Here is a 27,938-nt window from a genome sequence, read left to right on the forward strand (position 1 = left end):
GGGGGCTTTTGTTCAGCCCCAACTTTGACTCTTGGGGACAATGCTGTGTTCTCACTCAGAACATCCCTCTGGGCAAGTAGCTTTCTCAGGAGTATAGTCTTTACATGCCTCCTTTTTCCAGCATCCCTTTGTGAGGCAGCACTGTGTCCATAACCAGCATCCCAAAATCCAGAACAGGAAAAAAAGACATTTTTAGTGTCTCTTAGTAACACAGTATAGACACACAATTCATATGAATTACCTAGTAAATGCATCCATTTGCTGATGGTGGCACAGGGTAAGGCCCTGCTAATGTAATTTAAATAAACAGAAATTCAAGGAAATGCCTGTGATTTATCTGTAAGAGACAGTGTGGTGTGATGTTCTGGTAGGGAGGGAGAAAATGAAGTTTGGCTGTTGGAGCTCTATCTCTCTGTGGTGCTGAGAGCACAGAATGAAATATTTCTTTCTTCTAGCTTTTTCTTCCTTCTGGCTTTTTCTTAGGCCTTTAGACATGATTAAAAGCACACATTTCTCTGTAGAAATTGCAATATGTGTGACTGCAAGAGCTGCAGCCATACATTCCTGAGACCTCAGCCAGTGGCATGGACAAGTGTCCCCTCCCACCTGCCCTGTCCTGGGGTGGCAGTGGCTCATTGTCCTGGTGTGCCACTGGTGTGGCAGTGTCCTCAGATGTGGCCACCCTCCAGCCTGGCGGGGCTATGAACCAGCTCTGCCCTAAAAGATGAGCAGTGGCACCTGAACTGCCTGATTCACCTGGTTAGAAAACACAAATCCAGCTGTGCCCCTCTCACCCAATGCTGACTTGCAAGAGAGAAGGAAATGCTGTTTGTAAATAGAGTGCAAAGAAGCAAACTTGACCCAAGTTTACTCCAGAGCACTGAAGTTTCATTTTCACTTCATTTTACTGCGGCAAATGCTTCTATAAAAGCATCTTTGAGTGATTGTTACATAAATTTTGTTTAGAAAAGTATGAGTTGAGTACATTTCATTTGTTCTGAAAAAACTGTTTGAACTTCAACACTTCTCTGTTAGTCCTCTACCATTACAATTTTATAAGATATTTAGTTTATTTTATTAAGAAATGTACTAACTCTAGAAAGTTTCAATTTCAGATCTTACCAATATCCTGCTATTATATTTATTTTTGGCACAAGTTTTATTAAAGACAACTCTCTAAATGTATTACTGTTTCTTTGTCAATCTTTTTTCAGTAGAATAACATTTCATCTCCTAAGAGAAAAATTATATAAAGAAACTCAAAATTACTACGTGTGGGAAAGACCTCTAAGATCACTGAGTCCAACCATTAACCCAGCACTGCCAAGTCCACCACTAAACCACATCCCCAAGTGCCACATCTACACATTGTTTACAAACCTTCAGGGATGGTGATTCCCTGGACACTTCCTGGACAGCCTGTTCCAGTGCTTGACAACCCTTCAATTGAAGAAATTGTTCCTAACATCCAATCTAAACTTCCCCTGGTACAACCAGAGGCCATTTCCTCTTTTTCTTGTCTCATTACCTGAGAGAAGAGACTGACCCCCACCTGGCTACAGCCTCCTGCCAGGCAGTTGTAAAGACTGACAAGGTCTCTCCTGTCGCCCTGTTCTTCTAAGTTCTTCTAAGCCTTCTGATGTCTACATTTTTGTAATGGAGTTTCTCATGCACTTTTCATATAAATAATGACTGTTTTGCAATTAATGAGATTTTTACACAATACTCTGCACTGCTTCCTTAAGGGCTTCCAAAGAAGTTAGTTTGTGATCAAGCACTTGGCATTTTTGAACATAGATCCTCATAAAGCCTTGATTAGATATCAAGAAATTTCAGCAGTCCAGAACTAACTTAGAACAATATTTAATGACTTATCCAATAATTTTATTTCTGATAGGATGTGTGTCAGAGATGAAACTAACCCCGTCAAATCTGCCAAAACATTCATAGCACATATTACACCTTTTTTCATGATCTCTGCTCTGTATTCTGCTGTCCATCTGCACCTGACAGAAAAAAGCAGAAGTAAAGCTGTGGTGCTGTCCCAAACCCACTGGGCTGACAGCCGTTATCTTAGAGGGCAATTTCTTGAAATAATGTCTAGCTCCTCTGCTGCTCTCTGCCTTGGGACTTGGCTTTCCTGATTCCATCCCTTCTCTGTGTTCCAAGAGGAAGCTCTGTGTTTGTCAAGCAACCATTTTATCCTGGCGAGTCTTGAAAATCAAAGCATCCTACAAATAAACAGAAGAGTACACTGAGAAACTTCCGCTCCTGACACTGTGTCTTGATTGACACTGTTTCAATTTTTACCCTTTCCAAACTGCTGACCCTAAGTCTTATTCTGCTTAGGTGGGGGACAATTGTATAGGATCCCCAAAGTCCCATATAGAGGTAAGAACAGGCTGCAGCCCTGGATATAAGCAAGGCTTTGCCTGAGAATAGGTATCACACCTTCTTCCCATTTCAGAGTCCACTTCTTAAAGGATAAGACCTAATGCCTCACTGAAATCCAGTGACTTGTCAGGTTTTGGTATTTGGGTGACAGCCAAGGGAAAATTTTAATGCAACCCCTTTCAGCGCAGATGAACCAAAGCTGAGTTCACCTGTTGTGTCTGTGAAATGCTCAGGGAAATGCCATTGCTGTGCCTGGCTCCTGCAGGGCTCAGCTCAAGCCCTTCAGCTCAGGCTGGGACATTCAGTTCTGAGGCAGTGATGATAATGCAGGGTAGAGTTGACTATAAAAGTGGAGACACTTGAAAAACCCCAGAACCTCAAAAGGTTCAGAAACCACCACTCTGGTGTATTAGTTTGGAAAAACACAAACTGTCAATCTTTGGAAAGAATAGAACTTGGTTGTAAGAGCCTGACATTCACCCTATTTATTTTTTACTTATTACTTTTATTTAAATTGAATTATTTAAAACAAACAAATAGACTCAAAAGCACTACAACTTAATATTCCAGTACTAAAGGATCTTTTAATTATTCCCACTTTACAGTGGTTTAGAAGTGGGATAAGACATGGCATAAATGCTGAATATTTTTTTACCTACCACAAAATTTTAAAAAACCTTAGGTTATAAGGTTTTTAGGTTGTATTTCCAGTGTCCAGCAGAGCTCATTCCTTGGTGACAGCCATGAAACTGAAGCCACAATGAATGCCTTAAAATACTTTTCAGTGTTCAGCTAAATTTTTGGGAAGAGTTGATGTTTCACATGTTTCTCTTCCTGTCTCATTCAGACACAGAACCACACAGAAATGCAGCAACAGAACCAGGGGCAGAATTCAAGCAAATTCCCTGCAGGGCATATTTTCATCATGCTTGTACCATTACTGCGTTCTCTCCATATTTTGTTTGCAATTTCATCATATTTTAGCACGTTATGTTTCTAATATGAATGCAATTTCTTCCACTTTTCATTTCCCCCTTCACATATTCTCAAAGCCATATAAATTACATGGCCACTAAATCAAGAGATGTCACAAATAATGGGATCTACTGTGTGTTGACAGGGCTGGCTGTGGAAGCCACATGAAACCTGCTCGTAGCTGAGTTTAGTCCTGCCCAGATGAAGTCAAAAGGATCTTTGCCAATGTCTCTGCTGGGGATACATTTGACAATATATCCTTTGAATATTTGTGAAGATATCAAGATTTAAATGAAAATAAATCCAACCACATCATAATTGAAATTTCTATTTATTAATAAGTGGTGCAGTTTTTAAAGACAGAACATAAAAAAATCAGTTAAGAAGTATTGTTTGCATAATATATTGAAATAAACATATTAAATTTGTTCAAATATTGGACAGTGCCAGAATAGAAATTACACATACAGTTTAAAAATTACAATAAATAATATTATAAAGAGCACTAAAGGCCACTTGTATAAAAGTTGTGTTCCCTTGTCAGCCAGAATCTGAAAAGCATCTTTGTAGCATGGAGAAGATTTCAGTGAGCAAGGCACAAATACTAGTAATAATAAGATGCCATAACTAGAAAACAAAATGCAGTTGGCTATGTAACCTTCAGTCTCAGTGTTCTTCATGATGGAAATAGGAGCCCATTTTCACTATTTTGCTTCAGTTAACTTCAGAGGGAAGCTACTCAAAACTGAATTGGGAAGGATCAAATCTTACAGCCTAAAAACCAGAAGGAAAAGTGATACCCAGGGTCTTAATTCCCAGAGTGCCCAGCTAAAAACACTTGAAAATGCCCCTTTTTCCTCTGCACCTCTTAAAATAATCTTCAAATGGAGCACTCACATCCAGCTGTGCCCCTGAAAAAGTGACATCCCACCAAACTCATGAGGTGCTGTAGGAGATTTAGGTTTGCAGCTCTTAGACACCTAGAGCTCAGTGATGGGGGCTGTGGGGTGCAGGGAATCCAGACCCAGCTCTTTCCTCACAGGCTCTGCAGTAATCAGGATGGATTCAGTTCCTGCCTAAGCAGATGTGACACCTCTGCAGCAGCTGGGCTCCCAGCAGGGGTGAGGGTGCTCCTCACTCTGCATTTTCTGATTGCTTGAGGCTGTGATCTTGCAAACTGGTTGGACCTTGGTGCTCTCCTGAAGGCCACAAGGTCCTGCTACCCCCGGGTTCAGGTGGGCTTTAGTTTGCAGCACTCATGGGCCACCATTTGAAGCAGAACAATTTTAAACTATTTCCACTCTGGACCATAATAATGCAGCAATGTTAAAGATAAAAACAGAGCAAATATAGCCAAAGGACAATTTAGGGACTTTTTAATCAATCTCTCCATGGGTTGAATTCCCTTTTATTTAGATACAAACCAGAGTGATAAATTCAGGGCAGGGAAAAGCCAAGGCAAGGACAACAGTCATTACCTGACTAGATTTTTTTTCAAAGTGCCAACTCTCCAAGTAGAGCATAAAGCACATTTTTCATACCTTTATACTTAACAAAGCATTCACTTTTGCCTTAATCAAATAGTTCCAGTTTGCATCTAAAATGAGGAAGCTTAATTGATAATAATGCTGCAAAGAGAGGCACACAATGTAAACACAGATTCACCTTTTTGAAAACTTCCAGACATCTGGCATTTGTTAGGGACTGAAAATCACTCTCAAAATGTAGCCAAGAAAAATGTCTCCAGATCAGTGCTGTCCTTCATAAGGAAATTTATAAATAATGGCAGATTAGAACCCAGCCCTGCTCCCAGTGCATCACTGTGAGAAGGTTTCTATCTTACTTCAAGGAGAGCAGAAAAAAGTTCCACAGTTTCAAATTACAAAAAAAAATCTCAAGGCCTGAAATGAGATGAGAGTCATCAAAGTCATTAATACTTTTTAATGTTAAATATATGCAAACAAAGTGCTAGTGTCAGTCAAGATGCTAGAAAGGTCTGACCCAAGGAGAATTGATAACTCTTTAACTGAAACATCATGCAGAAGAAGGTATAAATCTAACTAATTCCTATTATAAAGACTATTATTGACCCAGATGCCTTTCTCAAATGAAATTGTGAATAGAAATTCCTTGTATGTGGAAACAGGTCTTGACATTCTTAATGTTACTGGGATGACACGTGGGTTTTTTGCTTTGTCCAGTGCCTATGGCTGGCACATGAACCACAGCTCCAGGGTGGATGCACTCCCTGGACTCACCCTGATTGGAGTCTGATGAATTTGTATGCAAATCCCAGATCTGGGATGGTCTCCAGATCTCACCTTGCTGGTGACACCTTGACACCTATCTGTTGTCATCACAGACAGCAGAACTGATTTTTAACCCTGATGATGTAAATGGCAGAGAGCTGCTAAGAACAGCACCCTTATGAACAAAGCAGTGACAGATTTCAGTGTTAAGAAAGAAAAATAAATATTAAAATAAGCTAATTAGATCTGCCTGTCTCATTTCTTGGATCTCCTTCACAGGACCCACAGATGTCTACTGCAGAGAATCTTGCTGACTTTCTCATCAGTGCTTTTTAAGAAGAGGCAGATCTTATCTGGCATCATTAAGTATTTAATGATGTGGCTACAGATACCTGATCTGACACCTTAAATATGCATTTTGCAAATTGTGATTGCAGGCAAGAGAAAACACTAGCTTCAAGACAGTTCATCTGCTAAGTATGCAGAGTGCAGGGCAGCCCAAATCCTTTCTCTGGGGCTGTATACCCTGTGTGCAGGTGAATATTCATCCAAGTCTCTGCCCTTGCTTGGATTTTCTCTTGGAAAGAACATAACTTTGTAAGGAGGTTATTTATGGATTTTCAAACAGGTTTAATACTGAGAAAAGGTTCCTTTTATATGACCTGTCATGGAAAAGAACAGAAACCTGGACTGAAGAATTTCAGTGGGAATTGGACAGGGAACTGCATGGCATAGCCACTGCCAAAGACAGTCACAAACAAATTGATCAGACTGCACCTGCTTTTTGGCTGCCTTGAATTTTGATTGTTTAGGTCTAGGAAGCATTTAAAGAAGGATAAAATTCAGATTAAATCAGTAGGAAGAACTGATTTCTTTATATCCAAGAAAACTGAAGCAGGCTTGTCTAGCACATACTTACATACACTTCAGAAATGTAGCAATGTTAAAAATAATTTTTTCATTTTCCATTCTCTTGTCATGCGAGGGTTAAATCTCACAAGTTGCCACAGACATCTATTACTATTTCAGAAAGTCTGCAACAGGTACCATGAAGGCATTTCCAAGAATCATAAGGGCCAAAGAATTCTCAATATGCCAAATTATAATGAATTACAATTTGGTCATTTAGTTTTATTCTTTGTAAACTTAGCCACAAAACTGTGCCAAACACAGATTATCTTTCAAGTCAATGCTATTTTGTCAATTAAATAATTACCAAAATTGTGCCTCATACCATCATCGTTAGTGGCTTCAGAACAGCTCCATGGATTTAGCCCAGTCTTCAAAGGTTGTAACTGCTCTGCAGTATTTAATCCACTAACAACAGCAATTTGTTCTTCCTGAAGATCCATCCCAGAAGGATGAAACATGATTTAGCTGAAGAATCAGATAAAGTAAGAAGATCCTAATCCTTTAGATGTCTCTTCCAATAGAGAACAAACGGTGAAGATGAAGGCAATGCCCACATCTGGGAAACAACAAAATTCCCTGGATGGAACGACTGCTATGAAATGTCAACAGCGCTGAGGAATTAAACAAAAAGTTTACTATGGTCAGAAAAACCCAACAAAGTATTGGAGCACTTTCCATGCAGGGCTGTGCAATTCCCAGTAAGTGCTGGAAAGCCCAGTAACGTGTTCTTGGCTCAGACTGGATGTGCCAAAGATGCTCAGTTGTGCAGCTGCAGTGTAATACAAGAAGTCTTTACAGAAAATCCCTTTTCTAACATCTTATTTGGGTCAAATCCTGCCATTTTTGCTGGTCAGTGCCCTGGCCACAGTAGGGAAGTCATTGTGTGGAGTGACAGGGACATGTGTGGACATGATGTGGGGATGAGCCATGGCAGAGGCTGCACGGAGAGGCGAGACAATTAACACTGATTGTGTGGTCTCTGATCATCTGACATCTAAGCAAGTCACCTTCTGCTCTCTTTGAAGTTGGTAGACATTTGGACGTTGCAGATGACTGAGTTAAAGGTGATATTAATCGCATCCTGAATTTGATGTGTGCCTTTGTTGCTGTACCCTCTGCTCACTGTACTCCTTTATTTCCCACCAGCTGTAAAGAGTGTACAGCCACCAAGCTGGACATCGCATGGATGCTATTTCATGGACACATTGACTGACACCAGGTAAAACCTGTACAGGGCATTTGGAAAAGCTAGTTTCACTAGCTTTATAGGTACTACATTCCCACTGTAGTGGTGAGATGTTTGATTCATTTCCTTCCAGTGATCCAGTGATGTTCCTGGTCTCCTCCTTCTCAATAATTTCCAATTTTCATTAAAAAATATTTGGCTGAGGCCCAGGGAGCATACTTATCTCTCTGTAGCTCAGGGACACATGAAAAAAATGGTGATTATTTATTAATATATTCATCCTAAATATAGCACACATTCATGGATTTGGAGCACTCCATTTCCAAGAGAAAAGGTAAACAGAGAGAAACAGATCCTGGCAGCATCTCACACTATAGAACTGGCAGGGAAGAGAATAGCAATTTTCTGCACATTTGAGGAGCTCAAAGCACTTGACAAATATTAGAGAATTGAGCCTTTCAACCTGTGAGCATGTGTGGAAGTGTAACTCCCAATTAACAGATTGGGAAACTGAGGCTGAGTTACATTATGCTTCTTACTTAGCAGCACCTAAGTCAATAGAATAGTGGAGTGTATAAACCTGGAGTTCTCTACAGTGAACAACCTTATTTTTGTAACAAAGAAAATTTGGCCCCATAAGTAGCAAATAGACTTAGCAAAAGATTTTCTTAAAAAAAGCATTATAATCCTACTTTGAGCAATTTTATAAGCATTAGTGAAGATTTTCAAAGTATTTTGAGGGATTTCTATTTACATTTTACAATAAATAAATATCTATCATCAATCCCAGGAGGTGGCTTGGATGATTTAAAATCCTACCCTTAATTTCATTTCAACATTGTTTTCAGGAGTAATTATAGGAGATCACATGAGAAACATTTATTTCACAAAAACATTTCAATAAGGTCATAGTTTAACTCAGCTTTTCCCCTGCTTTTGGTTGATTAGAGATTGATTTGCTTGGTTGACTTGCTTGGTTGATTAGAGATTGATTTGCTTATAATGGAAAATGACTTAGACGTTATGTTTCCACAAAGGGATATAGTTCCTGAAAAATCTTTTTATTTTGCTGCTCTGTTTACAAAATGTAGCAAGGACCACTGTATCTTGTCTGTTATCAGTTCACCATTGTTGTATTGAAGAGTACCAGATAGATATGTACCATGGAAGAAATCAGCTGTACCATTTATATAGGGCAAAGTCATGCAAACCATGCTCAAAACTAAGCTCCTTAGTTTTGGTAGCATGAAAAAAACTGCATCAGTAAATTGTATGAAATGGTGCAGAATGACTACCACTAATATCACATGCATCTTATGCAGCCATTGGTGTTTTGAACTAGTAAGCTTTGGGTGTAGAGTAAGTGAGATATACAAAGTATGCTTACATTACAAGGAGAAGTCAGCCAGTGACTGCCCCCACACGCACTTTTAAACTGGCTTGTTTGACGGGGTCCATATTGAGTCTGAAATCCCATCTCCCGTGGAGGACAGAGGCATGGAGCCACTCGGTGTGAAGGGGTCTGTGTCTGTGTCTGTCTCCCCCTCTGCCAGGTAGCGTTTCTCCCTCATCCATGCCGAGCCCCCGCTGGGGCCAAAGGGGAAGTCGTCCTTCTCCTGGGAGATGCTGAAACCGCTCGGGGAGCGCTCCAGCTCCTCGTGGTTGACGGAGAGAAGGGACAATGGGGTGTCACTGTCTCTCGTGAGGCTCCTTCTCTGCCTCGGGGACACCTTGTCTGAGTAAGGGCTTTGAAGGTCCCCGTGGGAGTGGTAGCTAACCTGGGAGTCCATTAATGTGAATATAGGCAGAACTGTTGGCCTCTCTGCATATGAAGTTGAGGAAGGTGTGGCTTGCAGTCTGCCAGAGTTTTGCCCACCTATTGATAAAGGTTGTGAGTGAGCCATGTGACCCCGTGCTGAGAAACCGTAGGGGCTGACTTTGTTGACTGGAACCTGCTGGAAGTTGTAAGGAGTTTCACGAGAACACTGCTCAGTGTATTTATATATTATTGTTTTTAATTCAGAATATTTGTTTTCTTCTCTCTTCTCCCTTGCAGGAGAAGCGGTTTCTTTCAATGGACTTATCTCAGCAACTTGTATCTGCAGCTGTTCCATGTGATGCATATGCATATCAACAAGAAAATCCAGTTTCTTCCCCATGTCATTTACCTGAAAAATACCAATGTCATAATATTGCTTCAAGTCAGTTGTTCAAAAACAGTCCATGATTCCATGGTGTGCTGCCATGTTTATTGGTCATGTAGGTTCATAGGATAACCGTGACCTTCCCTCAAAGCTGGGCTGAAATGGATGACAGCTGATCCTCTAACTGCCTCAGAATAAGAAGACCCATCCCTTTGAACTGTGCCAAAAAAATTACTAGTCTTGCTGGATATTTATCAATACAGTATCCAACTGTACTCTCTATAATGTTATGACAAAGTCCTAATAGTGGTAAATAGCTGTTACCAAAATACAATATATGGAATTACCTCTGCATACAGACCTGTTCTCTAACTGATAATCACAGAATCATCTAGGCTGGAAAAGACCTCTGAGATCATTGAGTCCAACCTATAACCTAATGCCACCTAATAGTCCCACAACATCAGGGTTACATATCAGGAGTAATTTCCTTTCTCTTTTGGACAGGGCCCAAGAGTGGACAATCATTTTGAGTCCAGACCCTGCAGGAAAAGGCCTTCCTCACACCAAACACCAGACGTGACAAGTATTAAATCTACAGGAATTAAAAAGTAATTCAATATTGTGGTTGGGATCTTGTACCATACACAGTGACATTGATTCAGAAAGTTTCTAAGGGCACACTTCCCAGGTAAGCAAATTCTTTCGTGAAAAACTAGCAACATAGTTTTGTGATGATTAAAAGAAAATCTCTGTGAGTCTTCACCACCAGCAGCACAATTCTGTCTGGGTCAGCCAGAGTCATGCACAATTTATATCAGCTCTATAATTTCTGAACAAGCACCTCAGCCTCTGTCATTGTCATGAATTATTTACCTGCCTCTCAACTTTAACAAATTTTCCCATCATACTTTGGTCTTCAGTATCAGCTGTAGATGCTTTGGCTACATATGGTTCATTTCTGCAAAGAATTAATAACTCTATTAGTGTTCAATATTTCTTTGCATCACAATTAGCAATTTATATCAGAAAACAGAATAGCCATCTTGTTGATTTATTCATATAGATCCTTGGAGCCCTTTTAGCTGTTTATACAAACAGGAGTGAAAGTCTATTCTATGGGATGTCAATGCATTCCTAAAAAATATAATCTTGATTTTTAATTTTTTTACATTTTTGTTTTTCAAGTTTAAAATAAAGACTTAAAAGCACCAGAAGTTCAAAAGAAAATTAAAATTAATCTCCAGCTTGTTGGAATAATTTCAGGTTTGTGAAAATTATTGAGATAGTGCAGTTAGTGCGTCTACAGATGGCCATGTGTTTTTAAATCTAATACTTTATAATTAGTGTCTTTGGAGACTGAATCTGAGTTTCAAGGATGAGTGTGGTTTTTTTTCTCAATTTCATGATATCAAATAGTAAGTGTCAGAGATTGGAAATGCTGAAAAGAGACAGTCTGGTCTGGGGATTTAAAGCTGATTCCAGAATAGGTTTTCATCCATGCAATTTTCTCTTGCCTGTCAATCAGATGGACCAAGTTTATTAGGTAAGAAGATGATCTCTAACAAAAAGCTTGATTTATAACTTCATGGGATCTTGGATTCTCATGATCAAGTTAAACCTTTATCAAACAGTTTCCAAACTGATGTCAAAGGAATCAATATCTTCCCATAACCTAAGCCTAAGTCTAGAAAAACAATTTCTGAGCACTTGCTCTTTAACATGATTTGGAACAAATATACTCTAAGACTTTTAACATGGCCAGTTCTTCTCTTTCCTGACAAAATCCAAAATATAGCTGTGAGTAAATTGTACTAGAGCAAAATCTATACCTAAAACATGTCAGATTTTCCACACTGGGTTACTGGTGATATGGGCTTACGCAGGTTTTGCAATCTGCTTTCCTCCCCAAATGATCACTGCCTCTTCCATATACCTAGGTCTCTGTCTTCACATTTATGTGGTTTCATATTTTTTCCTGTGTGGGATAATTTATTTTCTGTAAGATTGCTTTTGTTCTGAGCAACCACAACAGCTTTGGGGACAGATTGTTGATGGTCTTGTGTGGTTCTTGATGGATATTTATTGACAGATTGATAGTTGTAAACAACAGAAGAAATGTCATTTATTATTAATTTTTTTCTATGTGGAATGCAGCAATACAATAATATGGTGCAACTTTCATGCCCAGAAATCTGTTATTTCAATTTGTTTTATGTATCTCTCACCAATCACTAATTTAAAAGCTGCAGCATAAAAATCTCTGCTTGCCATTTGGTGGGCACTTCAGGAAGAGAGCTAATTTACTTTCAAACTATTAGTCATTTTTATTGAGCTTTTAAGTGGGTTTACAAGTTAAATGTTAGAAAATTAGCACATCAGCAATCAAATGCATGCATTTAATTTAAAACCATATTTTCAAACTGTGGAGAAGCTGAGCTGGACAATTAAGAAGCCATTGTTTAGATTTCCATCACATATTGCTCTTAGTGACTTTCTGTCTCTATGTTTATCCACATGTATCTCATAGCAACATATCCCCTCAGTATCATTACTTTAAGAATGGATGAACAAAAATCATGCTTATTGGAAGGAATTAACTTTTTATTTCTGTGTTGGGCTGTGCTAAATACTAGGTATAAAATAATTCACCTGGGAGACTGTTGTGAAGGGTAAGAAAAAGCTCCTCCCTTTTGGGATTTCTTATGCTTGGGAGTAGATGGAGGTCCAGGTGTAAAAATCATATCTATTCTGAAAAAAAGAAAAGTGCAACTGTGTAAGTCCATCTCCAAATGTTAACACATGACAGAATATGCTGTGCATCTCTGAAGCAAAGATTCAAAAAGGAAGCACATGTTGATTTGGTAATATATTGATGCTCATGATGTGTCTGCTCTCTTTTGGGTCACAATCAATGCACTGAATTGCAATCACCTGGTAATTTAATAGTAATTAAGTAATGCTCTAGCTCACTGTTTCCAAACTTCAACATCTGAAACACAACTTCTTTTCCTTCAAAGGAGCCAAACAGCATGATTGTCAAAAAATATCCAATAGCAGCTGCTCTTAAAAATGTCAGGAGACCCATCAGATTTTGTGCAGGGTAACGAAAATCAGAACTTGGCAAAAGGTGGAATTGCTGACATTCCTAACAAACATATAACATTCTGTCAGTTATTGTTTCTAATTGTCACCAATATTTTAGTCTTTAGTAATTATTCTGTTGGCTTGAAAAACATAACGTTAAATGAAGTTGCATAAGGAGTCTACTCGATTTTTTATTTGGCACAAAAGGAGAAAGATTGTTTGGAATGCTCCAACACTTGTAATTGTACTCTTTTACTATATCAAATACTCTTTCATTTGTCATTTCCAACTGCTCAGGTGCAAGTTAGTCTCTGTTATTCAGTTCACCCCCAAAATGGCCACATATCAATCAGCACTAGTCCACAGACCAGTTATCTGTATTACTGGACAATCCATGCAGATACCTTGCATGGTTTCACAGTGCCCCATAGAGTTTTGAAAATGGAACTTGAAAAAGCTCCAGGCAAGCCTCACAAAGCTAGCTAGATATTGGCTTGAATCCCCAGGCATTGCTGACAGACATGCTAAATGCTTGAAAAAGAGATTGCCCAGTGCATGGAAAATCCCTTTGAAATAAGAAATTACAAAGCTCAGCAGAAAGATCCGAGCAGCCTTTCAAAGCCAAGGAGGGTCCAGACAAGGCCCAAACGTGCAGCAAGAGTTGCACTCCCTCAGCCCATTATTGGGAGAGAAATGAAGGTGATTGTGTGGCATTTTGATGTTCAGAGTCACTGAGCGCCTCAGGGAATGTGCTGTGCAGAGACTGAGCACAGACAGCTGCACACATCTGCACACACATCTGCACACACATCTGAACACCTGGACACACATCTGGACACGTGTACTCAGGCCCACATGGATTTCCAGTCCCAAGCTCTGACCTGGGCTCATGGATGAGGGGATGAAAAGCACAAAGTTTTGTAGATGTGCCTCAAAATTACATTGCAATGAACCTCTTCTGAGAGGAAAAAGCTGTGGATGCAGATTGCACCCGAACAATTATAGAGGCCTGAAATTCCAACTTTTTTTCAGATAGGTCAATTACACCTGAGTGAAACCTTCTGTGCTGATGTATTTTGGCACTTTTATGGGATGTTTCACAGCGCACATCATCAGAGAATCCAGCCCAAAGAAAAGTTCATGGAGAGCAACTATTGCTTTTATTTATCATCTGTAAAATGGGGAGAGGAGAGAAATTTAAATTCACAGGATTTTTAAACTTTGATGTTCTTGTTCTATATCTGAGCCAGTGGTCTCTCCCTGCAGTTATCCCTGCTAGCTCTCATCTGCCTTTTGTTTTTGGGAAAAGGTTTTCTCATGGAGCAGCTACATCATGCAAAGGTGTGGCTTCTGGGTGGCCTTGTACACAGATAGGCCAATGTTTTCATTTTGCCAGCAAAGCTATACATTTCCCCCATTTACCAGAAGATTCTTACCTTGCCTGAAGGTACTTTATTCTGGAAAGCATATCAAGATGCCCTGCTGAGTATTGCTCTATCACATCCTTTACATCATAAGGCCTCAAAGTCTCCTTGAATTTTTTTTTATAGAGACGAAACTGTAGTATTCTGCATAATGAACAGAAAAAAAATTAATTTCTTATATAAATTCCATGACGAAAATTTCCAGTTTTTTCGAAATATGGATGAATTTGCTGAGTGTTTGAGTGTAAATTGAGTGTGGTTATTTCTAAATAAGGCAATTAAATATAAACCAAGAATCTATAACATCATGCTATATTTGAAAATTTATACTAGTTGGCTTTGCATAATTAATAGTCTTAAAAATGGTTTAAAGCTTCAGAATGACAGTTGGAGCTAAAATCTGAACAAGTCACAGGAGATTTTGAAGCTGTGAAGTTCAAGCTGCTTCTTCTATGCTTCAGTCTATTATAAAGCAAATTTATAGTATATGCAATGCAGAATCATTTTCATCTTGGTTTTAATTTTGCACCTGGGAACGTTTTGGATAGGAAATGATAATTAGATATAGATGTGGAAATTAAGAAGTTAGCAGCAGTTCAGGTTGTAAAGAGGGGAAAACTTTTTAGAACTGCCTGAAGTGTCCTTGAAGAAAACAGCAGTATCACATTATTGCTGTTCTTGTTGTTGTGATAATAATATGATTGCTCTTACTGTTGCTGTTGCTATAAAATGAGCTAGTAATTAGTAACAGAATTCTTATGACAAGAAACACTGCTGGCCAGAGCACTTGAAAAATGTCTGGCATTAATTTTTCATCCTTTTCTGATTATATATTATTATATATATATATATCTTGGTAGATTAAACAAATAGAAGGATTTAAACATTTCATTTGAACAATGAAATCTTTATCTTCATCTGGTTTAGACTTGGGTTCTGGATGTTTGCTTTCTCAGTAAAGTCTCCGGGTACTTGTTAGTTTGAACTGGGATATTGCTGTCGTCTGTTAAGATTCTAACTTTTTAAATTTAGGGTTGGTGGGTTTTTAAATGTTTTTAAAGTCTGTATAAACTTTTATTTAGCAAAGATAATTCTATTACAACTTTTTAAGGGCTGCTGATTCTTTAACTCTGTTGCTTATAAATATTTCAAGGTTTCAAAATTATACCTGGGTCTATTTTTGCCAAATTAGGTATGGTAACAGCAAAACTACACATTCAAAGACTTAAAGGAAAAATAGGGATCACAATGTTAGCAATTCTAATTTAAAATCTCCTTGATCATGACCCTGAAATCCATTAAGTGGCTTTGTCTGAAAGAATTACTCTCAATTAATGTTCAGGATCTGGGTACACTACACAAGAAAAAAAAATCTTGGCTCCTGATTGAGTTTAAATGGAAATTGCATGAATCAATTAGATTTGGACAGGATATAGGGAAGGAGTTTTTCAAAAGTAACAGTAACATGTTTGAAAGCAAGCAGGTATCAGGGAAAGAAAGGGAAAACTGTGGAGGACAGGGATGAAGAAGCTTCCAATGGGAAGGAAGAAGTCATGGGTAACATGAGCAAAGCCTGTGTCACTTGGCTTTCAGCTGCCTTTAGAAAACTTGGAATTTTTTAGAAACTGATTCTCCTGCACCCAATTTGAAAAGAACCAGGAGTACATATCATGGTTATATACATATAAATATATGGTTATATTTTTATTACCATCTTCCCTGAAGTTTTTCTAAGATAAATCTGAGACACTCCAGACTTGCAGTATTCCACCTGGAAGGTGGTAAGTCTCTGGCCCCAAAATTAACAACTTCTGGAATAAACAGCATTTGCAATGAAAGCAGAGTATTTTCCCATGGGGGCATTTTTCAAGGCAGGAAAGTAAAAAGTACTGCATTGAGGAGTAACAGAGCATCAGTGAATGAATTCTGTTTGCTTGATGTGCTAAACACATGACCAAGGCTTACTAGGAGTTTTCTAATCCTAGGGAATATCTCTAGTGATGTGAAAATAGAGGTGACACATGTCACAAGCCAAAAACTGCTGAAATGGAGCCCTCAGCATGTATTAAAAAATAACAGCTGAAAAGTAGGTTGCACACTCATATAATTGTGAATAAAGAGTCAGCTCAGAGTTTTTTGTTAAGCAAAAGTTCCAGTTTCATATAAATATTAGTCAATAAATTGAGAAAGATACATTTATATAACATTTTAACAAGGAACAGTACAAAATATTATTTTATAATAAAGACATTGTAGAGTATCTCACAAAATGACATGACAAATGTTACTGAAAACTTCCTCTTTTCCGCATACTTTCAACAGACTGAATAGGGTCTGTCTCATGTTTTTGAAAACACTAGAATTATCTCATCTCTTGCATCTAAAAAAAGTAATAACAGAAACAGTGAATCAACATGTAGCAACATGGTAATGTTATTTCCTATCTTCATTCAAAAAGACATTTACCTGACAGCTCGGATGGCTGTCTTGAATGTGGGGATCATATCTTCCATAGGGAAATCACTACTGTCACCTCTGTCTTCTGCCATGGGTTCCCCTGTTCCTGCATCTGCAAAGGAGGTCAAAAAATCAGATGTGCGAACATCTCACCACACAGTATTTAGGAGGATGTCTGGCTGGATAGAGAACTACATAAAGTAAGTGCAATTTAATAAAGAAATATCCCTTACAGCCTCTTTCATTGGTCAGGTCTTGAAAGGGATTTAATTATTTTGGGACATCCGTAAGACACATTATTGAAGGATCTCCTCTCAGATTCCAGCATTTCTGAAACACTTGGAACTTGTCTTCCTTTCCAATAGATCTTTGCCCAAATTATTTTACAGAAAGGCTAAAACAGGTTGTAGAAGCCACAGGCCAAGTTCTCCTCTCACTGGCACTGCCTGGAGCTCATGTACCTTCATGAAGGAGAAAATCAAGTTCCTGGTGTGGACACCCAGGCTACATCCATGGTAGCATGTCCAGCATGCACTGGTGCCAGCTGACACAAGAAAGGGGAAACTGTTGTTTAAAGACCATTTGGATGTTATGGGCAAGAAGAGGAAAATGTGTGTTCAGGGAAGCTGAGAGGAAAAATGCCCTATAATGTTTCATGGAGACCCAATGGAAACCTCTGAGGGGCAGCAGGCTTGGGGAGAGAGGGGGAGGGAAGAAGACATTGACTCTGTAAAGGAGGTTTAATGAGATGGCAGTGAGGGTATACTTGAGATGCCTGCACACAGGCTGTTGCAGGGTTGAATGCAGTCCAGGAGGGAGCTATCTCAGCTTAGCATCCTTGCTTATAAACCAAGCCATGATGGTGTGTGCTTTTTGGGGGATACAGATTGACTACCCAGTGTGCCCACTTTTTCCAGGTCAAATAGGCTGAATCCAGCACTGGCTTTATCCCATATCAATTGCTGGCTTTGAGAAGGGCTGGTGTTTGATTTCAAGCACCATATTGCATGGACTCCAGGACTCTTTTTCTTGGGCTTCCCCAAACGTACTACACAAAACCAGGTACCAGATATGCTTGTCCCAGAAAGTCACAAACCTTCAACAGAATATGCAGAAGAACAAAGTAAAATGAGGAGAACAGGGGATGCATAGAAAGAAATCAACACAGATGGGCTACCTTCCGAGCTTTGCCAAAAAGCGTATGCTTTCATTCGGAATGCAGTGCGAAAACGCTCCTTATTATTCAAGACAACATTCTTAGGCTCTTTTGAAGGACTTTCTTCAATGGCATCTACATTCAGAGGGGTAAATAGCTTTCCTTTAGTATTGGTACCACGAACCCGATCCAAGAGACCCAGCTTTTGGCTACAAAATAAGCAAAAGTAATCATTTTCCTCCTTTGTACACTATTAACTTGTTTTCATGATGCTTTAAGTATATAATGGGCTAAATAATTGTTTTGTATACAAGGACACTGCTGGGGCTACCATAATTATCAATGCCTCTGTAAGCAATAGTTAAGGTCCACAGATAATTAACTGCTTTTTATGAGCATTTTTTGGTATCAATATTGAAAATGTTACCAGAGGGTCATGCTATCCTCTCCATGCAAGGCATCACAGTGCTTCAGCTCATGTAGCACACCTGAAGCAGTAGTTTTATCATAAAGACATAAAACAACACTACTGCCATGGGCAGGGATGCCATTCACTAGACCAAGTTGCTCAGAGCCCCTTTCTTCTTGGCTTTAAAACACTTCCAAGGATCCACAATATCTCTGGGCAACCTGTTCCAGTGGTTCCAGTGGGGAATTTCGTCCTAATGTCTAATCTAAACCTGAGCTCTTTCAGCTTGAGGCCATTCCTCTTCATCCTGTCACTACACACCTTGGTTAAAAGCACTTCTCCTGTTTTCTTGCAGTCTCCCTTTAGGTACTAGAAGGTGCTCTAAAGTCTCCTCAGAGCCATCTCTTATCCAAAGAGATAACAACTTCAACTCTCTTATTTTATTCCTCAACTTTAAGGAATAAAATAAAGTCAGATGTGCTGTGAACCAGATAAATCACCAGCAAAACTCTGGGAAGGCTTTGCCAAGCACTGATTAGGGACATGGTAGGGAGGATACCCTGTTTTCTCTCCACCATGACCTACAGGAGTTGTAGTGAAGTGACAAATTTTATTCCTCTGATGGTTCCTTGTACTGTCTGTCCTCTTAGAGATTTACTGTCCAAATACATTTGTCCTTCAGTGGCAACACAAAGACAGAATTTCATCTATCTGCCATTTTACCAGCACCACTAACCCTCCTGACAGCCTGATGACTAATGATCTTAAAGGTAATCACTAATACCACTAAAACAGCAACAGGAATAGGTAGTTTATCAGCTTATATTTGTTCTGAAGACTTTGTAGGTGATGGATGGTATAAATATTTGATTTGCTAGTTCACTTTGCTGCTCAAGTATTTGTTAATTGCACATTTGTTAAAAACCCAAACAAACAAACAAAAACAAAAACAAGAAACAAAACAAAACAAACAAACAAAAAAAAGAAAACCAGGGCTAAGCCATGGGAAGAAAGCTTTTTAACACATTCCTGGGACAGCTCTAGGGAGAGGTGAATTGTGTACACATGAGCAAGAGGCAGTTCTGTGTGGGACACAAGATCAAGTAAGTTGAGTGAGGGGAGGGAAGAGGCTGTTATAGCTGGCAGGTTTCTGAGAGCCAGATGAGAGCAGAGCTGAAGGATCAACAGCCATGGTTACCAGGAGGAGTTAACAGGTGAGGCATCATTGCTCAGCTGCAGCCACTAAACCTGCTGGCAGGAGAGGCAAGCGTGGGGAGGGTCCACTGTGCAAGGACATCATGGCCAAGGATGCAGATGTGTGTGCAGACCTTGCAAGTGTGAAAGAAAGATTTCACATTTCTATCTCAGAGCTCTTTCTGTTGCAATATCCCACCACAACGGGTGTTATCTGAGCATTGAGCATCACAGCTGTTTCAAGTTTTTGTGCTGTTTTTGGTTTTTTTGAGTTTTTTTGCATGAATTACTGGGGTTCTCATCTCTACTGTCTGTTTCTGATTAATATATCTTTGACCCAGGGAGTAATGAAATATGGGATGCTCTATCAGAAAAGTTGCAAGCACTAAACCTTTGGGTGTAGGAAGTTTTCCCAACCCTTCTGATATTTCTTTTGATATGAAAATACTTGTGAATGTAATTTCTGCAGCCTAGGAAGTCCAGACACTTGCCCTATCATGGCATGGATGAAGAGCACGTATGTATGTGAGTACTCAAGTGGCAACTAAGGAGGAGTTGGGTACAGAGACACAGATTTAGTCCTGATATATCAGCATTTCCAGGAGATAAGAGCATGGATTTGAGTGAAGAATTAGAACAGTCTAAATGAACCATATCTGTATTACTCAGACTTTGCTCTAATGTCATTTCCTGAAGAATTCATGGCATGGGAGAAAGATGCACAAAGTGCAGACAAATGTATGGAGTAAAATTGTAGAAAAAGATGGTGCTTGTTGATATTTGTGACAAAATACATTTTGGAAAATCTCACATTTGAGCTTAAGAACTCTTAAAAAACTAAAAATTATTTAAAATGTAAAATGGCTTTAAAATATTTTAATGTAATTTAAAATATAAAATAGCTTTAAAAATTATTTCCATAGTTCTTGCTTTTGGGATGGAATCTTGATCTGCTTTGCCCACCAAGGTTCTGCCAACACTGGAGTGATGGTGAGTGCAGAGTCCCAGCAAGTGATTTGTGCTCTACTAACTTAGGGAGATCCTGCACCCTCTTTTCTGCATCACTTTCCCTTCTCTGTTTAACCATGTTTGAGAGCAGTACTGCTTTACAAGACAGATATTTCAATTCTCTGTGAAATTTGGATTCTTCAAGCACTCAGCTATATAGGGCAAATATATACAGGAGAAGAAAACTAATGAGCAAGTTTGAAAAGGGCATGAAATATAAAGGTGAGGAAGTAAAAGTCAACAAAATTATTTGCATGTGGGATTTTTGGGCAGGTAAAGTAGGGAAAATAAATTCTCGTGTCTCATTAATAAATCAAAGTCTGAGGGAGGAATTAATTTTGAGAAGTATGGTCAATAAGAGTATAGAATCATGGCACATCACTGAAAATAATTTTAATCCAAAGAAATGCACCAAAAACTAGTTAAGTGATAACAGAGTCAGCCAGGCAATATAAACTGATGGGCCTGAAGCTTTTTGAGAGAACAAGCTTGTGAGAGTGAGAATTTCTTTAATATAAAGAAAAAAGAGCAATGAGGCATGGACGTCCTGGTGTTGATCTGTGCAGACTGAAGGAGATTGTGGGATAAGATACAAGAAAGGAGAAACCAAAGCAGTTTTAGGAGGAGGAGCTCTGTTCTGTGATAATAAAATGACAAAGTTTGTTTCTGGGTCTGAAAAAATTGTGCAACAGGCTTGTTGTGGAGATCAGCTTTCACCAGGCGGGAGGATTACAGGTCACTGACAATAGAAGATTGATTGATAAATGGATCTCAAATGAAAAGAAGAGTCAAGTGGTCACATACTACACACTGGCTTCGAGCAACGTGTCACAAGATCTGAGTTAGTAACCCTACAGAGAAACTCTCAAGAGAAAAATATGTTTAAGGAACAGAACCTGAAAGGCAAAGAAGCAGAATAGGTGAGGCAAAAGACTGCTGTTGTTTACAAAAAGGTCTGTAGTACTACATTAAAATAATATAGCTGTCATTACATGTGGTCTCTAACTCCCTCTCCAGAAACTTGCTTAGTTCTTCAAAATACATATCCAGCTGTCCCAAAATTTGCCCCTTAAAACTCCTGTGATAACTGCCTTGCATACCAGAAAAAATGGAGGCATAAGGTGAGGAGAGGACCTGTAGGGATCAGACCAGAAGGAAAAGAGTCAGTAGATGATGTGAAGTGTCTAAACATTAATCTAGTGCCATTTTATATGTATAGGACAGCAATATAAGCAAGATATGCAGAAATTTGTCATAGAGCTATGCAAGACTGGGCTGAACAAGCTTTTGTATCCCCTCATAGATAAAATCAGAACAAAAAGTTCCTCTGCATTCAGCACAAAACCCTACTTATTTGCAGTGACATTTTCCTCCGCATATGTTGGCATGCTCATTTTGGGGGTGGGGTTTTTTGGTGTTTTTTTCAGTGTGGTGGGACTGAAGGTAGATAATACAAACTGAAAGCATTTCCAGATTTTCTTTTCAGAGTTTTGCAGCTATGCCTGCTGATGAGTCAGTTTAGGAAAAAACTATTCTCCAAAGACTGTTGCTTGAGTATCTTAGGTTTATGAGCTAGAACTCATCTGACCTGTTTTAAGCTGTTAAAGTGCTAAACTTCCTATCTAAGACTACTCTTTAGACCCATTTCAATAATCAGTGGGAAGTCAGCAACTCTAACCAGTGAGTGGGGAGAGTGTGGTTCAGTTTGGGATGACTTTATACTTGGGGAACACAGCTCTTGTTATTGACTATGGAAAGATCTAGATGAGAAGTCATCCAAAAAGCAGGTCTCTAGTCTAAGTTAAAGTTACCTGAGCTGAAGCCTTCTTCATTAATGGAATCCTGAAGGTTAACCCTTGAAGTAACATTCAGGCTCATAACAGTACATTTATGCAACAAATATAGACAATTGTGTTCTATCTGGCAGCCAGAGCAGTAAAAGTAAAATCATCAGACAATAATTCATCAGCTTCACATCAAAATATTCAACCATGTGTTGTTGCATACAAAAGAACCCCAAACAAAACCCAAGCTTCTTTCCAGATAACTGTCATCAGGAAAAAAAATGGACTTTATTCTCATTTCCAAGGAATGAAATCTGGGTCTGCTGGGGTCTTAGCTTTCATTGATCTTTTTAAAAGTACTGAGGAAACATTTGTTCTCATGACATGATCTCCTCATTAAAGCAGCATGCGCATGGCTCAGTCCCGGGCGTGAAGCATGCGCCGGTCACAGCATCCTGCATGAGCGGGGCTAGCACAGTGGTTCCCACCCACAGGCTCATGCACTGCTGCTCCTCTTTCAAACTCCCCCTTCTGATGTTAGTCTTCTTCCCCTGGGAACAGTGGTCCCACTTCATTTGGCTTTCTTACGTTCAATAAAATATCATTCTCAACTTCCAGCAAGGTTCCAGAAACTGGGGAGACACAAATCCATCCCAAGCATGCTGACAAAAATACAGGATAGTTTCTCTGACTAGCTTGGATAAATCACCATTTCTTGTCTTGCATGCTACTAAATCCTCTCTCTCATGGGTTACAAACCCTGTGTCTTTGAAATGGGACCCAGAATGAAAATTCCTTAACTTTGTGGTAGATACAGATCACCAGAAAGGGAGGAAGGTGAGAGCAGTGCAGTTTCTTTCTACCTAAAGAAAAATTCAGCTCTTAAATTTTTGTTCCCCAAGAGCAGTGGGAATTATTTTGGACCACCTGAGAGATTATTTTGGTGGCTTGATATATGGGAGATGGCTTCTGCAGCACATGCTTTACCCTTGCTGAGAATAAAGAGTGGGAACCACTGAACTAGATATATTTTCCAGAAACAGTCATGCAAAGAAATAATGCATTTACATCCCATCATGCAAGCCAGATACTCTCCTCTCTATCCTTTTCCTAGTATTGGAGTTTCATAAATAAATGGTACATGTGTGAGGAGAAAAATAGTGAATTAAGTCTAAGAGTGAACCAAACAGCCCTCTGCCATGGATTTACCACTTTCACCGAACAAGGACAAATGATAATCAGGAGATTTTTCCATAGTTTTTACAGTTTAAAAACACTAGATGGAATTAGTCTCAGGTAACTGGAAGCAGAAGGAAGTCATGTTTACTCCAGCATTTTTGTACCTTATCAGAGGAACTAATACAGGTGAACTTAGCTTTGGAAAATCAAACATTCTGAGTGAGGTTTCCAGAAGTATCCCATATTCTGCTTTGAATATTTCCTAATAGAAATTAACACCAAACTAATGTTATGACAGACATGAATTCTGCAGTGAACCTGTTCAACTGATCTCAGACAGTCCATGAGACTTCTTGAGATAAAACAAAGAACATTCCACACTTCTGAGGTAGTTCTAAACTTTAGCCAATCAGCTTTTTCTTTTATTGAGTAGCATTCTTTCTTTCAGAGAGGATCTCACAATAATGTTCTGTCCCAAAATAGTTGACTACAGCTTCCTGAAAACTAAAGACTTCACTCTGCACCCTGAATCTTAAGGCCTAAATTTGCAAATTTCTAACATGTGAGGAGGAAACATCCCTTCTAAGTCAACAAATTTCCACACTCCTTGCTCATGTACATCCTCACTGGCATTTAAGGGTGGCTATGACTCTGACTATGTCAGACTATGACAGACTGACCTACGATCCAGACTATCTGCCCTTAAACTTGAGCACAAATCAAAACTTCAGCTCAACTTTGATGCCCTTCAGAAACAGAAAGAGCTTTTACACACACTAAAGGCCTTTGCTTAGCCCCTTCTCTCATCCACACTTTCTAAAGGGATTGGAGATGGATGAAAATAAACAATGTCACATAAATCTCTGGGAAGAATAATCCAAATCCAATTCATTATGAAACCAGGATGGATATTTTTTACCAATGGATGCAGCCATTGTAGGTAGAAATGGATGCTGACCCACTTTTTGCTTCAAAGTGAACATATCATGTATCAAGCACTAGAAAGCAAATCAAACTGCTAAATCAAAGTCTCTTCACTATTTTGCATGGGCCAATCATCAAATGAAAAAATGGAGTGCTTTGCTTGCTGCTCTCCAAAAGCTGAAGAGTTCCAGCTAGAAAAGCTGAGTTGCAGGTTGATGGTTTCATGTTTGTGGAATGAAGTTGGAATGAGAACAACCAGATAAAGTTGAATGACAGCAAGGTGTGGGATAGAGTGAAATACTTTGCAATTCAGTCAGAATATTATTTCTAATGATGTGTCTTTTATATTCCTGAAGTGCCACAAGCTATGTCTATGTCTCTTTACAGGAAGGTAAAGTTCTTGCCCCAGGTCTTAGGTCACAGTTCAGCAAGATATTTAAGCATGTCACTAACTTTATTCAGATGGTCAAAAGCATCCACTTGTTTTCCATTTGCTGAACCAGAACCTGCAAATACACATGCAAAGATGTTGTTCCACTGAACTCAAATTCAAAGTAACTTGCATGAATTGTGTTGGCAGGGTTGGGACCAAATAAGGAACAGTGTTTAGCTCTTACAGTACATTTTTCTTACAGTAAATTTCAAAATTCTTTGCAGACTAGGCTAGTTTAATTTCCATTCAATAGAAACAGAGAAAAGCATCTGTTTCTAAGCAGATCCTTGGGAGAGCTACGATAATATCCAATGTTTTCTGAACAGTAGAACAATTAACTATTTGTAAGGTCATGCAACTTTCTTTTTATGCTTAATAACTTTTCAGTCTTATTGTCCCTTACTTCTGATGGTGGTTAGGTGAACTACTGTAGTAAAAACAGAAAGTGCAGGCAGAGAATAGCATGCAAGAAATATGAAAAGAATAAGGCTCAACTGTTACTTGAACATATATACCTAAGTTTTCTTGTGAGGCTTGATCCAAAGAATGACTCCCTACTAATCATGACATTACTGTAAAGTGAAGAAAAGTTATTAAGATGAGACAATAATGATTACCCATGAAAAGCTCTGTGAAAAAGAATGGGAGCCTTTCATTTGTAGTTAATGCAGTGTGCAGATCAGAGTGGCCTTTTTCCTTCCTGTTTTGGGCAGATGTATTAGGATGAATAGCTTACAGTGAAATTTTACGCCTTGCAAAGTAGGGTTTTATTTTCATTTTGTTGTCAGCATTGGCAATACAAAAATGAACCACATTTCATGAATTCTTTCAGGAAAGACAGGTACTCATTATGCCACTTTAAAAAATCAAATCAACTTTCCAAAGGCACAGAAATATTATTTATCTTGTATAGATAGGGAAACAGGGATAAATGATTTTTCTGCAATCACAAAATAATAGATCTAGGAATGAACATGCTCTCCTGGTGTCACGTTCTAAAGCTGGACAATGAGGATCAGGAGTGAGACCCTAGAAAAAAGTTCAAAATTCTTCACTAAGGTGCCTGTACATGCAAGTTTAAACTCTGGTCAAAGTCAGTGGAACAGCTGCTAACAACAGCACTGAAAAATCAGGCCCCAAATATTGATTCCTGAAACATAGACATAAAAAGTTGCTCAGAATAAAAATATGTCTGGCAAGCAAATGCCCATCCTAAATGTAGGTCAGGCTCCCAATGTTTGCTGAATGATTCGCTGCATGCCTGCAGAAATGAGCATTAGTATCTCTTCCTCATAAATCTCCCTTCTGGAGGGCTGAACAGATGAAAAAGCTTTGCAATACAGGGAGAAAAGCAGTTGCTGCTGAGATTTCATGGGGCTGTGAGGTTTAGGCATTGATTAAGGAAAAAAAAAAGCTAGTGGCACCTCTGGTATGAGGTCAGTAAACTCCTCATCAGTGAGGCACAGACAGCACAGCTCAGTTCCTCCTGGGTTGGGGGACTACACATAGGGAAGATGCTGTTCTTAAGAGCAGCATCATAACTACCATTTCCCTTCACTGTTTACAGGACAGAGTCAAGCTCCAGTCCAATGACCTCTTCATCATATCTCATATCTTCACAGCTTTATTTTAAAGGGAGCTTCAGTAAAGCCTTAGATTACCACTGTGAAAAGTTCTTCCCTGCAGCCTTGCCTTGGGATCCAACTTCTGAAATGGACTTTTCCACTCATTTGTGACCCCTGTGTTCTTCCCAAATGGTCTAAGAACAGGGTCCTGTATCTATCTGTGACTTTATCATGCCAGCTCCTGCTTCTCTCCTGATCCAGGAGAGATCCTAGAAGGATCTGCCATGGAGCTCAAGTCTAGAACTGTGGAGTTCCTAAAGAGCTTTCACTCTACTCACTCAAAACTCTGCCACTCAAAGCACTTCCTGTCCTCAAATTTTGACACAGCCAGGCCTCATTTTTAGTTTATTAAAAGCTTCTGTGAAAATTTTGGACCAATTCTTCTCTCTCCTTTGTCAACTATGGGTCAGACGATGCAATTGATTACTACAGCAGCATTACTATTTATTTACTTTCTCTTTAAGTACTAAACTGATGGAAGAACCTGGAGACTGAGGACACTTATGGGCTGTTCTCCCCATTAGGACCACATTCCCTTATTGCTCATTTATTTCAATACAGTCAAAGTACAAACTTCAGTGGAGTATGAGGAATAATTTCTATACCAAATAACTGCAGAAGAAAGAAGATTTTTTTAATTATCTTGTTTGTAAATAAGAGTTTTATAAGAGATGGGATGTGGTACTGTCAAAACAACCAGATTTTATGGCTTAATCACATTTCTACTGAAGTCAGTGGATGTTCCCACAAGTGCCATCATATGTCTGTTTACCTGGAGGGTTTCCAATCCCTTTAATTGAATGTCTCATTCCATAAACACATTTCTGCTAGCAGGAAGGCTCCCATGCAGGTGTACTGATGATTTTGCTGAGGGTTATTATATATATAATAAAATAAAACCAAATTATATCCAGCTAGAATGAGGGGCCCTGGGATTATAGCTTTAAAGATTTTGAGCTGTGAGTCATACTTTTCCATTTTTAATTCAGTGTGTTGACATCAAATGATTTCTACTGCCTGAAAGCTACAGTAACTCAAAACTGCTACAGGTGCAGGAGCTTCTCTAGTGGGGCTGTGATCAACAGTGAACTGCAGCAGGCATTCTCTTACCTAATTTTAATCTGCTGCTGCATCTCAGCCAGAACATTTTGACTCAAGTTATGGATTTCAGCTCCTAAGCTCTTCCCTACATATTAAAGACCAAAATTCAGCTGTTACCAAGACCGGAGATGTCTGCATTAATGCAACTGAGCTTGCCCATGACTGCTTAGCCTGGGGAGTGCCATGCCTGTAAAGTACTTGAGGTCCATGGGAGCTCACAAACTGGGTACCTCCCAGTCATCTTTGAGGAGGTGCAGGTGAGCTCATTATTTTGGTGGTAAGAGGAGGAAGACATAA

The 27,938-nt window shown here is 39.1% G+C and overlaps 1 protein-coding gene across 1 annotated transcript in view; it reads right to left on the minus strand.

Moving 5' to 3' along the window:
• Positions 1-3,684: 3,684 nt before the first annotated feature.
• Positions 3,685-27,938, minus strand: part of KCNQ3 (potassium voltage-gated channel subfamily Q member 3) — a 193,734-nt gene continuing 169,480 nt past the window's right edge. The window contains exons 11-16 of the mRNA XM_005425720.2: positions 18,006-18,193; positions 16,838-16,940; positions 14,384-14,515; positions 12,513-12,611; positions 10,737-10,821; positions 3,685-9,884 (exon numbers count right to left, since the gene is read on the minus strand). Of these exons, the coding sequence (XP_005425777.1) occupies positions 9,147-9,884; positions 10,737-10,821; positions 12,513-12,611; positions 14,384-14,515; positions 16,838-16,940; positions 18,006-18,193 (1,345 nt within the window). The 3' untranslated portion in view covers positions 3,685-9,146. The remainder of the gene's footprint in view (positions 9,885-10,736; positions 10,822-12,512; positions 12,612-14,383; positions 14,516-16,837; positions 16,941-18,005; positions 18,194-27,938) is intronic.

Source organism: Geospiza fortis, unplaced genomic scaffold (genome assembly GCF_000277835.1).
Source record: "Geospiza fortis unplaced genomic scaffold, GeoFor_1.0 scaffold94, whole genome shotgun sequence".
NCBI lineage: Eukaryota > Metazoa > Chordata > Aves > Passeriformes > Thraupidae > Geospiza > Geospiza fortis.